The sequence below is a fragment of the Solanum dulcamara genome, chromosome 9 (genome assembly GCF_947179165.1).
Source record: "Solanum dulcamara chromosome 9, daSolDulc1.2, whole genome shotgun sequence".
In the NCBI taxonomy this organism is placed as follows: Eukaryota; Viridiplantae; Streptophyta; class Magnoliopsida; order Solanales; family Solanaceae; genus Solanum; species Solanum dulcamara.
In genome coordinates, this window is record NC_077245.1 from 1011825 (window position 1) to 1026441 (window position 14617).

Consider the following 14617-nt stretch of genomic DNA (forward strand, 5'->3'; position numbering starts at 1 on the left):
CTACAACGTGGGGTCTAAGGAGGATAAAGTGTACACAGATCTTACTCCTACCAAGGTAGAATGACTGTTTTCGAGAGACTTCGACTCAAAAGAAGCATATAAAGAGGTCAGATAAGGCTAAGAAGTTCAAAGCGTTATGAAAAAGCAAATAAAATATTTATGCGTACATCAAATGCTTGCCGGGTATTTTTGTCAATTTCCTTCTTCTTTTTTTTCAAAAGCTTAATATCAAGTCTTTTTTTTTTCTTTTTTGGAATATCACTATTGTATTTCACAAGTATTATCTAAAACCATGTCTTTTGACCATGACTGGTCGGAACTTCCACCGGAGCTCCTGGACACGATCGTGAATAAGCTAATTAACCTCCGTGACTACCTCCATTTCCGGGCGGTTTGTTCCAACTGGCGTTCCTCAACGCCGGCGACTCCTAAAAACCTACCATGTCAGCTCCCATGGTTAATGCTCCCAAAAAACCGGTCTAACCGGCGCGGCTTTTTCAACTTCGTTGACAACAAGCTTCACTTCCTCGACCTGCCTGAGGCTTCAAACAGCCGCCGTCGCTGCGGCTCTTCCCATGGCTGGCTCATCATCGTTGACGAATCGCCGTCAATTTTCATTATTAATCCACTCACAAAAGTATCCTTTAATCTTCCGCCGATTTCTCAATTTCCTAATGTGGTGAATTTCGACTTTTACAGCGTCGGTCGGGAATATACCCTCCGATCTCCCGACGGCGAGGTTTACGCTCGTAATTTGAAAGAAATGCGTGATTCGTTTATTAGGAAGGCTATTATTTCTAGTAGTCCTTCGCTTGATCCGAATTTTATTGCGATGGTGATCCTTAATGAAACAGGTGAGCTTGCTTACTGCAAAAATAGAGAAAATTCATGGAAATTTATTGACGATGCACAGTTTTACGCTGAGGATGTTATCTATTTTGAAGGATTGTTCTATGCTGTTCATAAATCTGGAGAAATTGCAGTTTGTGATGTTAGTGGTGATTCTCCTAGTGTTTCGTTTATTGGAACCCCTAGGCTAATTGGCGGTGATATGCAGTATTTGGTCAAAACAAATGATGAACTTTTACTGGTGACTAGATTTTTGGAGCTTGATATTGATGCCGCGTATCATCAGCTTGATGTTGTGTATAAGACAGTTGAATTTTGTGTCTTTAAATTGGTTTTAGAAGGACCAAGATGGGAGAAGATTAACAGTTTGGGTGAGACAATGTTGTTTTTAGGAGAAAATTCTTCGTTGGCGTTGTTGGCTTTTGATTTTCCTGGATGTGAAGGAAACAGGATTTACTTTACTGATGATTATTGTGAGGCTAATTATGATGGTGTCAATGGGAATCATGATTTAGGGTATTACAATTTAGAGGATGGTAGTATTGAAGCGTTGTCCTGCTATCCTCGCAATTCACATTCTATGCTTCGTTGGCCTCCTCCAATTTGGTTCACTCCAAATCCATGTTGATAATGTAAGTTTGCCTCTCCTATTTTGTGTATGTTAGGTTGTTTCACTTTGTGAACTGTATTTCTAGTCTGGTCACTGATGTGATATATTGTCCAACTCTAGAGAGATCAACAAACAACTTTTGAATTTCACCAGAAGCTAGATTGAATAGATTGTAAGATATTTGAAGTTATAGATGAAGCACACAACTCAATAGTGTAAATTCACTGCGCACAACTAACTTTTTAAAACTTGCATTGAGATATTTGTACCTCCAATACAACTGAAATCTGACCCTATAGTGCCAATAATAAGAATGCAGTTAGGAGAGTCTTTAGGGACAAGACATCGATGAGCATTAGTTATTTCCCAACGAAACCCAACATTTTGACTATTTCACGGCAAAGAAATTGCTTCCTTTGGCCTAGAATATTAACGTGTGTTGATGTTGTGAATATGCTAGATATAGGGAGTCTTCTGTTAAGATGAAGTAATACCAGTTGCAGTAGTCCTATAAGAAAAATATAAGTTTTGCTATATTTTGCATAAAGAACTGAGTAGATAGCATTTTATTCAGTAGTAATTGTGAGTCCTGATACTCATCCATCTGAATTAAGTTAATTTACATGTCAAAAGGGCTTAGATATTGAGTTACTCCAACTTCTTGGGAAACCGTTACCTGATGTTTCATATGTCTATTTTTCTTTGAATAGGCAATTCATGTGATTTCCAAAAGTTTTCCCCACCAATTACCGGGCAAACTTAATGGAAATCTCTAGCTCTACCATGAGCATGTAATTTTGAGATCTGCATAAATGCATATGTTTTTAAAATTATTTGTTTTGAGAAAGGTTCTTTTACTGTTTGGATACGGAAAAGTTGATTTAGGAAAATAGGCAAAAGATAGAACTATTTGATAGACCTATTCATCCATCCGCTATTTTGATCTCTCCTTACCGTGTATACTACCTTTTGAATCGTGCTGTTATCTTGTTGCAGTGGACCTTGGTGAATTCCTTCATTGAGGTTGTTTTTTGGATATGCTTTTCTGGCCAGAGTTCAATTTGATGGATGGAATTACTTTGTATATGAGATGCAAATTATCAAATAGTGGTGTGCTGTAAGCAAACATGTACCTACATTTTCTTGATGCAATCTGTGTGACTGCAACATTCCTAGTAATCAAATATTCATCTGCTGTAAATAAACTTGTACCAACATGTATTTATTTATGCCTGCAACATTCCCATGTAATTATTATCTTGCTACGTCTGCTTAATGTTTCTGTAAATACCTTCACTTTTATTGTGAACAACTAATTTCCTGGAACGGAATATTAGCTAGAATTCAGGGTCTGGAGGTCTACTCTTGTAGTACCATTTAGATGAGTAAACTAACCAGAAAGCTAAGCACCGTATAGGTGACTTATTTTAACTTGTGAAATGTTTGGAATTTTAAAAAATTAGAATGATTGTATGGGAAGCATTGTAGATTAAAAATGTTTCTACATCATAGTTTACATCAACAAGAATATTTCTCTGCAATTTAAATCAGTCACTGGAGAGAACGATGGAATTAAGGACCACCTCGAACTTGACTTTGTTTATTTGGGAGTGGGTTTCAATACGATGCCAAATGACTTTAACTATATGGAATCACCTGAGATATTATAGAAATCGTGTGTTTCCAGTTGAAAATTCATTTTAAGTTATTGCAAGTGAACCTATTGCCCTTTTGGAATTTCGTTCTGAATTTAATGTGTATTGAAATTTTAGTAATTCTTACATATAGATATATACTGTGTCTCAAAAATGTTGGGTTCGGTTGAACCTAGCGAACATGCTACATCTGCCTCTGACTGCCTTGCGCTCCAATTTGATTCTCATGTCTCCTGGAATCCAAGCATATGAAAAGTGATGCCTTTTCGCGAGAGCTCTCTAAGCTATGCCTCCAATGTTCAGTATATGTGCATATAACCACTTCCTAACTTGTGCATCTTAAAAATCTATTGCTGGTTTTAGAGAAGAAATGAGGAAACAAAACTTTGTCCATTGGAAGTGATAGGAAGAGTTGTTGCTACCAGCCGGATTATTAAATCTCTAGCTGTTTTGCTGGAAAAAAAACTATCTATTGCTGGTCATTTGGTTTTTTGTTTTACAGTCTAAACAAAACCTAGATTTGGGAATGACACACACAATCACTAAACATTTTGCAGCTCATCTAACAGTAATACTAATAATCCTTGAAGATAAAACTTAGTAGCCTATGAGGCCGGCAAACATTATCAGTTCAGCACATCTAAGACCACCTTAAAACAGTTGTCCTCTTTTGTAACTAAGCAATACACCTCATTGAGTACATAGAAACTGCAGGTTCAATAGTAGAGTCAATATAAACCCTTGGATGATCTCCCTCCATTCCATAGTCCATCATTGGACGGTAGTCATCCAGCTCCTCTTCGTGATCATACACGAACTCGGGTATTTCTATCTCCTTTCTCTTTACATGTTCCCACAAGAACTCTAGCCTGGTCACGTAATTCATCTTCCAATACACCCTGCAATTAAGTTTTTGCTCATAAAGTCAGCTAAATCAAAAAATATTGCAGTAATACTATTGGTCCGATTTGTATAGTCTGCTAGTTTCAGAACCTTCTATTATCTAGTATGGGGTATTCCTTTAAGAATAAAAGGGGATTTCACCAATTCAGTATTTTAAGTTTGCAGGTCTTCAAAGACCATTGGATATATTATACTACTTTTATGGCAGTAGGTGAAACTCTTCAGTACTACTATAAAAAGTTGTTCAATTATACATGTGGATCAAAATGGTAGGCGTGATTAGTGCTGAAAAATGGGCGGGTCGGAATTTTATCATTTTCAATACCCGAATGAGACCTCTGATCAAGAGCAGAAAGATCTACCAGAAGCTTGACCGTAAATCTATGATTTTTGTAAGAAAGTGAAATGAATAGTAATTACCCTCCGGTGAAGATGAGACGGCCGAAAAGTGCAAGGAAAAGTCGTGACTGTAGGCTTGGATGAAGGAAATAAACAGCATTCAGATGATTTTTCACGTTTTCCGGCATAGCATCACAGATCGACCGGAGAGCAGCTAGTCCAGGGAAATTTTCAGCTCTGTTAACCCCTGTATGCAGGTACACTATTGAGAATTGTCTCTTCTCTAAACTTGGATATATCTTTTCGTGTAGATACTTGTTCACTGCCTCCACACTTACAATCCTTGCTGATAAATCAACCAGTACAATATAAAAAATATCAGAATTAGGATAACAAAGATATGATGGATGTACGAACAAAGTAGCAACACTCTTAATGGTATGATAAATATCCATTTTTTTGGTGAAACTTGTAGTATCACATCATGTTAAAGAGTATTTTTGGGTTGATTTAGCCAGACAGAAACACATACACACAATAAAAAAAAAAGATAAAACTAACCAGGTAAAAGTTTGCCGATGACGCGAAGGATGGAGCATCCACGTTTATCTTTACCTTGAATCTTGAAGATTTGGAGTTTGTGTATGAGTTTTTCTTGTTCTGGTAGGGAGATGGTCATCAAAGAAGCTGGAGAATTCATGGTGTTCTTTTTGCAGACCACTGACTTAGGCAAGAAAGTTGATAGAAAACAGTATTTGGTACTACAGGACCCTTTTTTAAAAAGAGACTATGGGGTCTGTACGGTAGTTGAGAATTAGATTTCATTCGGATATGGATGTTTTCTTGCCAAGTTTGTATAGGAACAGGTACAGGTGATAACGGGCTCATTAACTTAATCCTTCTTAAAATTTTATTCTTTTTTTTTTTGGAAAAAAAAAGTACTTTTCTTAATTATTAGTTTAAAATTCATCCAAATTTACCTTTTTCTAAATCTCCAAGTCTGATTTTGTGCGTTAGACTTGGGTTGCATTTTAACTATTGGATTACACTATTTAATTCGTTTTGACTCAATAGTTTAATGAGTCAGTTTGAGTGATAATCCATGAATTCAAGGCTAAAAAAGAGCAATTCGATGCCTTTTTTATAAATATAATTATTGAGTTCGATCGAAATGATAAGGTGCTTTTTAGGTTTTGTGCGCCGTGCATGGGGTCTTATCTGTTTATGGCTAGAGCCAAAGCGATTGATGAGGGGATGGTATATTCTAAGGCATCTTCCTTTTTCTGGGAGTTGAGGCATCTGACAATGGCTTACTATATTTGCCACGTCTCACGCTAGATTTTTGATGATCTAAGAAGAGATTACTTGGATTTTTTCTATATAATAATAATAATATGGGAAAGATAGAAGCTGAAAAGATCCTCTGTATTCTGTGTCTTTGCCCATTCCTCCACAGCTTTATAACTTGTAAGCATTGAAGTACTTTAAACGTAAAGAGTTATACAAATTAAAGAGAGAATGTAAATTACACTTAAACTAAATATAGAACTGAATAAGCTTATTTTAAGTACTAAAATAATTTTAAAGCTTTTTTATGATATTTGGGTAATTAAAGAAAGTGTTTTTGAACACTTAAAGCAAGACAATTTTAAAAAAATTAAAACTGAAAAACTGAAATCTTCAACTTAAAAAAAAAAAAACTTATCCAAACAGGCTCATAATTAAATGACAAAAAAAAATCCTATTTTAAGTGATATGTATCTTGCATTCAGTGCTTTGGCGTAATCATTTGTCTCAGATAAATTATTAGCAACAACGTACATATAGTTATGCATATTCTTAGATGGTGTGTATGTATTTATCGTCTGATTAAAAATAAAAGAGAAAAGCCACGGAGTTTGATTTGTCTTGATCCTTTTTCATAATAGTTTGAGAAAGGCGTAATACTTATCGATTATCTTTATTTTATTTGAGAAAGGGTCCTCTGACGTTTGAAGGGGTCATTTTTTATTTTTATTTTATTGAAACTAATGGACCCTCGGGAAATAATTATAACTTAAAACTTTTCTATCGATAGAATGATAGGTATATGTATACACTTATAAATTGCAGCCTCGAAAAAAAGGTGGTAATATTTTATTATAATAAATTTAATCTAAATTGGAAGTGTTCATATTTTTAAGTCTTCATAGGCTCTTTCTTTAACCATGAAATAAGCGCTATAGTATTATTATTTTTTCCTGTGTATTTTCTTAGTCTTCTGGCACAGTTTTTACTATTCATTTTAAAGTTTGATTAATTCACCTTTTAATGAAAAGTTTCATTTAGAAAATAAAATACTTTATATAAAAGACAACTTCATTTTCAAAATTATTAAAGTCGAAAGAGTACATGTCGTTCCCCTACATTATCCATCTATTTTGCATTATTGTTGGAATGGGCCGAATGTCGTGATTTTGAAGATAAACGTGGGCCATAATGTATAACATATTCATTATAATTTTCGCAAAAATACAAAAATAAATTAAAATATCCAGAAGACGGGTGAAAGGTGATGTAATCATGAAGCCTTAGTAATACCTAACACATATTAGTATCTTATTTGTTTTGTATTTAGCAAATTATCAAGAGTTGACTAAAACTTTGAGTCAAATAAAAACAAAAAATTTAACATAATTAATTAAAATTCACTTAATTTTTAATTTAAAGAAACAATAGCCATCCAAAGATGCACAAGAAAAGGGAAAAGAAAAAGGAATTAAATAAAATATTAGAAATAACATAAGACACAAGATTTTTGGTTTGATTAGTTAAGTGGGTCCACCGACCTTGTATCTCATCTTATCTTGATATCAAATATATTATAAAAAAAGATATGAAAATATAAAATTTATGGATACCATTCTTATTTTAAAAAGCAAAAGTAAAAGTGATTCTCAAATTAAATTCGAACACCTATATATTATGTCAAGAAAATGAAAATATGAATTACTTTCATTTGTAATTTGAAGTTGTATTTAGACATAAATTTCACTTGATGATTTTTGAAGTTTTGTAATTAAAAGTTCCCGAAACCTAAAACCTGATTTGAGTCAATTTTTGAGCCCCTAAAAATATTTGAAGACCTTTAAAATTAAAATTTGATCAAATAGATATTTAAAATAAATTATCAAAATTTACCCCAAATTCTATGATCAAACACTATCTCAGAGTGGTTTTTTAATATAAAACCTACTTTTCCTTGTTGATGTTAACATTTTAGGGTCTCCCCCATCATGCATGAACACTTTTTCCAGCTAGCCCAAATCCATTGGATTGGGCCTCTTGCCATTCCCAATCCATTTAATGGATGCTGCTGGTCTTTAATTAACTGCCCTCATGGTAAATAAATCTATGGGATAATTATAGTAGATGATTATTAGTTTATTTTAATTATCAAAAAAATGATCATTCAATGTATATTCATGTATAATTAGTGTACAACTCATGTATAAGTAATCTATGTTATATAATCAAAGTATACTTTATATGACTTTTGCAAGCTGTATTGTATAGTCACTATATATTTCTTATGATTTTTGGCTATTTTTTATATAAATAAAACATGACTATATTTATTATAAACTCATTAGTTTATTGTATATATTTGAAATTGTCCCTAATTATTTTTTCATTATTATAATATCTCACAAATTACGCCCCATTGGTAAGGGCGATAATCATAAAACTTAAAAAGATAGCACTTCTCAGGAGAATTATAAGATTTAAGATTAGGTACTAAAAAGTAATTAAGATACTCATAATTACATAATTGTCGCATTTTCTATGGAATTTCAGAGCCAACTAAAAAAGAGACCAGCTCATTATGTACATAACTCCCCAAATATTGACAGATCAAAACTGCTTTACCATCTGTTATCATAGGCAATATTCAAGATTAAAATGCTTCATTAACAAACTCACCTTTGTTTACTGGTCTCTGGTTCTGAGAATATCAGATGAGTAAACCGGTTTCAATCATCGATCACGCACAAAGAGACCAGTTAGAAGGGACTCTGCTTGATGACAACTGTGGCATATTACGAACATTGATATCGAGAGGGAGCATACGATATTCGATATCTAGCTCTCTGAATATCTTAACCATTTCCTCAACTAAAAGAGCTCTCCTTGCCCATCTCTCTCCCATGTCTTGGAAATTCATTGTGTGTGAAATCCATACTGACCACTTTATCCTGTTTAAGTCTTCAACATCCCTCATCACAACTGAGGGATCTGGATACCAATGATCACTTTTGTTCTGAATATACCTGACATTACAGAAGCCATAACATAAATAATTTGAAACCGAAAGAATATTTACTCCCTTCGTTTCAATTTGTTTGTTTTGTTTTGACTTGGCATGGAGTTTAGGAAGTAAAGAAAACTATTGAATCTTGTGGTCTTCAATTTAAGATATGTCGAATATATACCAAAATGGTCCTTTAATTTTGTGGTCTTATACATGACACATGAAAAGTTGAAATTAAAAAGTTGCAAAAAAGACATTCTTTTTGAAAAGGACTAAAAAGGAAAGTAGGACAAACAAACTAAAAATGGAGGGAGTAATTGGTTTCTTGCTTAAGCTGAGAGGAAAGTCAAAAGGGCATTCTGTTTCGTCTATTTTACCGAGAGTAATATTTCCATGAAAGAGAAAGGATAGCCGATTCGTGTGTAGACAGACTACTAAGATGAGTGTATTATTATGTTGAGCATCATAATAGAGCAAGTCAACAACTATATAACTGAAGAGATCCAAAAAGGAAATGGGCTAAAATTTATCAGCGGAAGACGAATAGTTGTATATACCTTGTTATTTTCTCTTTCATCAATGCGATTTTTTCCATAGGAGTTGAGATATGAATGCAGAATTCAATTGCATCTCCCATGTCTGGACTGCGATAGTAGTTACTTATGGGCTTTGTAGATAAGACACTGTTGGGATATATGATCTTCAAGTTATCAAATCTCAGGAGAACCGTAGTCAATATATTCATCTCTTCTACAATCATCTGAAACCCAAACATCAGAAAAGGTCCTTTAATATACAAATCAGAATGTTATCCAAAGATCTATATTAGAGTGGAAGAATTTCTTACATGAACTCCGTCAATTTCAACACGATCGCCTACATCAAATGGGTGCATCACAAATAAGAATATGATTGCCTCGAATGTCGTCTTGGCAGTGTTTCCAAACATGAATACGACCAGAAGAACCTGAGAGCTCATAAAGACCAGGAAATGTGTAGTGGCAACTTTGAGTATAAGAAGCCAGACGACCAGTATGATAACACCTACTAAGACGTTCAACATGTGATGTAGTTTGTTCACAGCAGTCTTTGTGTCGTTCAAAGACAAAGCAAGAGCTCTCCGTTCTCTAAACGCATTCACCTGAAAGGAGTAAAGATCAAAGTTAGGAATCTCCTAGAAATAGAAATATTTAAGTCTAGATCCTCATTTCACAATGTAACTTTATGCAATAGTGATTTCCCTTTCTGACAGGCTGCTAAAACTCGCAACTGTTATATCATATTTGTTTTAACGAATTGAGCAACGATCAGCCAGAGGCAATTTATTGGGGAGACACAACATCTCCAAAATGAACAGTAAAAGTAAATAACCTGTGCATATGCCTGAAAATGAATTCCAAAACCGTCTTTTGGTTTCACTTTTGAGTTGCATTCATATTGTTGGAATTTGGATATAAGAGAAAAATAAGCTTCTGAAAACTCCATGGATAATTTATAACAAACATTATGCTCCAGAAGTAGAAGTAGGAAAAAGAAAAAGGACTATATGGGGAAAGAGAATATCAAAAAAAAAAAATTGGCCATATACCCACCACCCAATTTTTCAACGCGCGTTTACTAATTCCTTTGGCTTCAGTTCCACCTTCAAAGAGCTGCATTGTTTTCAAAGCTTCATCTTCGCTCATAAAACGCATTATATCCTCCAGATAGATAAACCTGATAGCAGTCAAACAACAAAATAAGTGAATCAATTAGATCCAAAAATTAGATGCCACGGAAAAGGACATACAAGGTAAAAGTAAAAGGGAATTGTTGGGAATAAGCATGAACTCTTATAAAAGTAAACACTTAAAAGGGAAGCAAGTTGATGCAACCACACAACAAAATTAGAAGGAAACATCTAGCCAAACATCTAAACTGCACTTCCACATTTACTTTATGCTACTTGAAGATTGACAACAAAACAATTAAGCTATGATTTACCTCGTTAAATCAGAAAACAAAATGATAAATAAGTTACAAGAAGGAACTTAACTCATAAACCCTAAGGGGTCATTTGGTTGATGGTTAGAATTATGCAAGTATTAGTAAAGCATGGTCTAGCTATTCATGTATTAGTTATGCAGGGTTCAATTATTCATGTATTAGTTATTCCATCTTCTTACTTGCATAAAATAATACTCCCTCTGTCCCGACTTATATGAGTTAGTTTCATTTTTAGTCAGTCCCAAAAAAAGACATATTTCTATATTTAGCTTTAAAATGCTCATGTTACCCTTCTACTCACATAAACATGTATGACTTATTTTAGACTACAGCTTTCAAAAGTCTTTCTTTCTTTTTTAAACTTCGTGTCAAATCAAACTAACTCATATAAATTGGGACGGAGGCAGTAGATAGATTCTCTTATAACTTATGTATTACTCATGCAAGAGTGTAAATTGGTAACTAAACACCATACTTGGTGTGCTAAATTTTATATATAGCAACTAAAATGCTATCAAACATGGTATTAGTTATACTGATTTTAATACATGAATCAATCACTTCCTAACCAACAACCAGACGACCCCTTAACAGGATACTTACTTTGAGTCAGGCTTCGCCACATTAATAAAAACCTTCTTGGCAGCAATTTTTGCCTGTTTCTCACTTGTGATTTGCACTGCAGCTTCATCATCGCCATTTGACTGCTGAAGCTTCTCATCCAAAGTTGAAAGCACACCTTTACGGACAATATTTATCAACCTTTTCATATTCCAAGCTGAAATGTTCTTCTGATTCAGCCTATGTAGATGATCTATAGTTATGCCTCCCTCTTGTTCTTTTTCCTTTCTTGATGCAGCTCTCGAAAAAACAGGACTCCTCGGAGTAGCAGCAGCGGTGGACTTCCTTGGTGTCCCAATTGGTCTCTTTGGAAATATACTGGCCTTGAGATCAGGAGGCAATGTAGCCCCAGCACTCTGAAGCTTCTGCACTTCAGCCATAACCTTCTCCTCCTCTTCTTGCTCCATCCTAATCTCAACCAATGGCGGTCCAGACAATGTCTCAATCACATACTGAGTAAACAAAGCTTCTTGAATCCGATCAAAGAATGCAGTAACATGAAAGGACGTAGCCAAAACCTTCACCAACAATGTCTTCAGCAGCCAAATGAATGTTCCCAACAAGAGACACACCCAAATCCGAGACACATACCTCAATACCTTCGTATTAGTAATACTCTCAACTTTCTTATCAAAAATACATTGCCAAGCAATCAAAACAAGACTCAACCAAATGCAATTCTGCACTGAGTTCCTCAATCCATACACAAAATACAACACCCTTTTACGCAACACAAAATTCCTCTCAATAAAGAACACAGCCAATCTAATCCCCCAGCCCGAAACCAATCTTCCACAAATCAACACTAAAACCATTAACTCCCACTTCCACAATGCAAGACCAAAAATACTCCTCCCCTTAAATTTTCTAATAGTAAGACTACAAACAAAAAGTGCAATTATCAAAATCAAACTCACCATCTGAAGAACAGAGAAAATATTAAACTTCATTTTCTTGTACTCTTCTGGTAAATCCTCATCTGAAAAAGGGTCATCATCATCAAATTCACAACTTCTCCCTAAAACCCCAGATTTCATAGTAATCTTTTGTGACCTTTGATCTTGCTCAGGTGGGTCCATTAACCTCGACTTTGTTCTAGCAGCAGCTAAAAGATTCGATTTTCTCTTAAACGATGAGCTGGAACTGCAAAGAACAACCTCATCTTGTAAACCCGGTCCAGTACTCAAATTGGACCGGCGGCGAAGCGATCCGTTACCGGCACGGTTATCGTTAAAAGAAACCCGAACTTCTCTCGGCGTAAGTACGCCGTGGTTGGGGCTTTCTTCAACCCTAGATAACGGCGACGGCTGTGAGAATGGCGATTCCGTTACGAAATCGAAATCTTTGCTGTTATCCCTCATGCGTTTCATTGCTGCATCGTTAGAGAAATCGTAACTCGAATCTCTGTATACCTTATTCTGTGCATTCTCATCTGTACTGGCATTGTAACTCAACTGGGTTTTTGAAGAAGATGAAGAAGAAGAGAGCTCAGTTTCTTTATGGGTTTTCGGGATTTCTCTGATGTTTGTTTTGACGACTACTTCTTTAGCATCAGTTGTATCCATAGCTGGAGAACCCATAGGAGAAACACTGGGCATTGGGGTTTCTTTCAACAGATTTTGACGTTCTTCTATTGGGTGTGAAGGAGAGTTGGCACGATGAAGATGATGAACTGGAGACAGAGATTTGAAAGACCTCAACTTTTCCATTTAAACAAGAGAGAAAAAGAAAAAGAAAAGGGAAAGTACAAAATGGAGTCAGAAACAAATGGATATTTTAATACGGCAATGGCGGTGAGATTAACAGAGAGACAGAGAGAGAAAGTTGTTGATGGAACAGTTTAGTGAATGTTGAATTTTTATTTGTGTGTGAATAAAAAAAAGTGAGCTTTTTGGTAGAGACAGGAGAGAAAAAGTTGGAACTTTGAAAATTGGAAAAAAAGGGAAAGGGAATGGAGCTTGGGCTCCATTAATGGAGGAATCAGGCCGGTGAATCGAGACCGTACAGTTGCGTGAGTGACGATGCGTGTGGATGCTCGCTATTGAGATTTTTATTACTATTATCAAAGTATAAATTACGAGTTCCAACCACGAGAATAGCATTTATGTTTTTTATTATTGTTTATAAGTTAAAAGAAAAGAAAAAAAAGTAGATGTACGCTAATTTTTATTTTTTATTTTATTTATAAGCTATTCTTAAATTATAAACTGTTTAAAATAAGTTTATCCAAATAAATTCAACTATTTATTAGGCTTATTTTAAGCATAAAATAACTTTAAGTTAGCAAGTCAAACACTCAAAAAAAACTGAAAGCAGTTTATAACTCAATTCAAATGGCATCTAGGTTAGATTATGTATATCTTTTTTGAACCTTACATGAACACAAAGATATTTGTATCTTTTTTATTTTTTATGACATGAATTGAATTTCGAAAATCAAATAATTATATTTTGATCATGAAATTTTTAAATATTTTGAAATAAAATTTATAAAAATGTCACATAAATTGAAACATAAAGCTTATTTCAATATCATATACTTATGTTACAAACTCAATTAAATTCAAATTTTTACATAGAAAAGCTCCTTACTTCAATTAAAATACTCCTTACTGAGAATTGGTGATTTTTTATATAAGAAATCTTATTTATTTCTTTCACATAAAAATCTGAAAAGATCATATATTTGAAAATAGTCAAAAAAAAATCATTAATAATTTTATACTTCAAATTCTGAATTTGATATTTCTTATTAAGAATAAAAATATTTAATGCTTTCATATAGACAAAAATCCTTTTACTCGGCGACTCAACATGTGGTCCATTGCTACTATTAAAGACAATATTCTTTACGACACCATTGGTCGCACTAATTCGAACGAAACTCGCTGTATTGTCACGTTTCATTTTTTCAAAAAAAATTGCAATTACGTTAAATTTAATTAATATGTTAAATGGATAATTTCATATATCTCATGTCGGAATTCGCTTCATTATATCGACCTTTCTTGTAATTTTTAATATTACACTTACTTTTTTATTTTATTTTCTGTAACTAGTTTTTAAAACTTAACATATTAGTAATTGACAAATATGCTAATGAACAAGTTTACATTTTCAATTGAATAACGAAACATAACACTAATTTGGGGACGGAAAGAATATTTGTTTTCCTTTTAGCTACTCTGAAAAAGGTTTATATTTTTAATTGAATAACTTGATCATCCATTAAAGTTTTGATTCATTCATATTAAAAAAAATTATGTAAATAATCTCGTATTTTCCTTTGTTATTAATATAGACTCACCTATATTACAGTGGGAATGATGTACTCTTTCCTTAGGGGGAAAAACAGCTAAAAGA

At 33.9% G+C, this 14617-nt stretch overlaps 3 protein-coding genes across 3 annotated transcripts; 1 reads left to right on the forward strand and 2 right to left on the reverse strand.

Annotated features, from left to right (window-relative positions):
• The first annotated feature begins 226 nt into the window (after positions 1 to 226).
• LOC129902567 (F-box protein SKIP23-like) lies at positions 227 to 2802 on the forward strand. Its single transcript, XM_055977884.1, has 2 exons — positions 227 to 1481; positions 2456 to 2802. The coding sequence occupies exon 1, from the start codon at positions 293 to 295 to the stop codon at positions 1475 to 1477; it is 1185 nt and encodes a 394-aa protein (XP_055833859.1). The 5' UTR covers positions 227 to 292; the 3' UTR covers positions 1478 to 1481; positions 2456 to 2802.
• A 778-nt stretch (positions 2803 to 3580) lies between these two features.
• LOC129902568 (uncharacterized) lies at positions 3581 to 5185 on the reverse strand. The gene is made up of 3 exons (XM_055977885.1): positions 4918 to 5185; positions 4438 to 4702; positions 3581 to 4013 (listed from the first exon to the last, which is right to left on the reverse strand). The coding sequence occupies exons 1-3, from the start codon at positions 5054 to 5056 to the stop codon at positions 3791 to 3793; spliced, it is 627 nt and encodes a 208-aa protein (XP_055833860.1). The 5' UTR covers positions 5057 to 5185; the 3' UTR covers positions 3581 to 3790.
• A 2934-nt stretch (positions 5186 to 8119) lies between these two features.
• LOC129903101 (mechanosensitive ion channel protein 8-like) lies at positions 8120 to 13340 on the reverse strand. Its single transcript, XM_055978589.1, has 5 exons — positions 11237 to 13340; positions 10240 to 10363; positions 9495 to 9788; positions 9205 to 9407; positions 8120 to 8666 (listed from the first exon to the last, which is right to left on the reverse strand). The coding sequence occupies exons 1-5, from the start codon at positions 12961 to 12963 to the stop codon at positions 8381 to 8383; spliced, it is 2634 nt and encodes an 877-aa protein (XP_055834564.1). The 5' UTR covers positions 12964 to 13340; the 3' UTR covers positions 8120 to 8380.
• Between the last annotated feature and the right edge of the window lie 1277 nt (positions 13341 to 14617).

Bases quoted from the DNA above. Each gene is read 5' to 3' on its own strand.
- LOC129902568 (XM_055977885.1), bottom strand. From the start codon at position 5,056: ATGAATTCTCCAGCTTCTTTGATGACCATCTCCCTACCAGAACAAGAA. The intron at 4,703-4,917 runs GTTAGTTTTATC...TTGATTTATCAG, and splicing joins CATCGGCAAACTTTTACCTG to CAAGGATTGTAAGTGTGGAG. The intron at 4,014-4,437 runs GTAATTACTATT...ACTTAATTGCAG, and splicing joins CGTCTCATCTTCACCGGAGG to GGTGTATTGGAAGATGAATT.
- LOC129902567 (XM_055977884.1), top strand. From the start codon at position 293: ATGTCTTTTGACCATGACTGGTCGGAACTTCCACCGGAGCTCCTGGAC.
- LOC129903101 (XM_055978589.1), bottom strand. From the start codon at position 12,963: ATGGAAAAGTTGAGGTCTTTCAAATCTCTGTCTCCAGTTCATCATCTT. The intron at 9,789-10,239 runs GTGGGTATATGG...TACTCCTTTCAG, and splicing joins GCGCGTTGAAAAATTGGGTG to GTGAATGCGTTTAGAGAACG. The intron at 9,408-9,494 runs GTAAGAAATTCT...TTTGGGTTTCAG, and splicing joins TTGAAATTGACGGAGTTCAT to ATGATTGTAGAAGAGATGAA.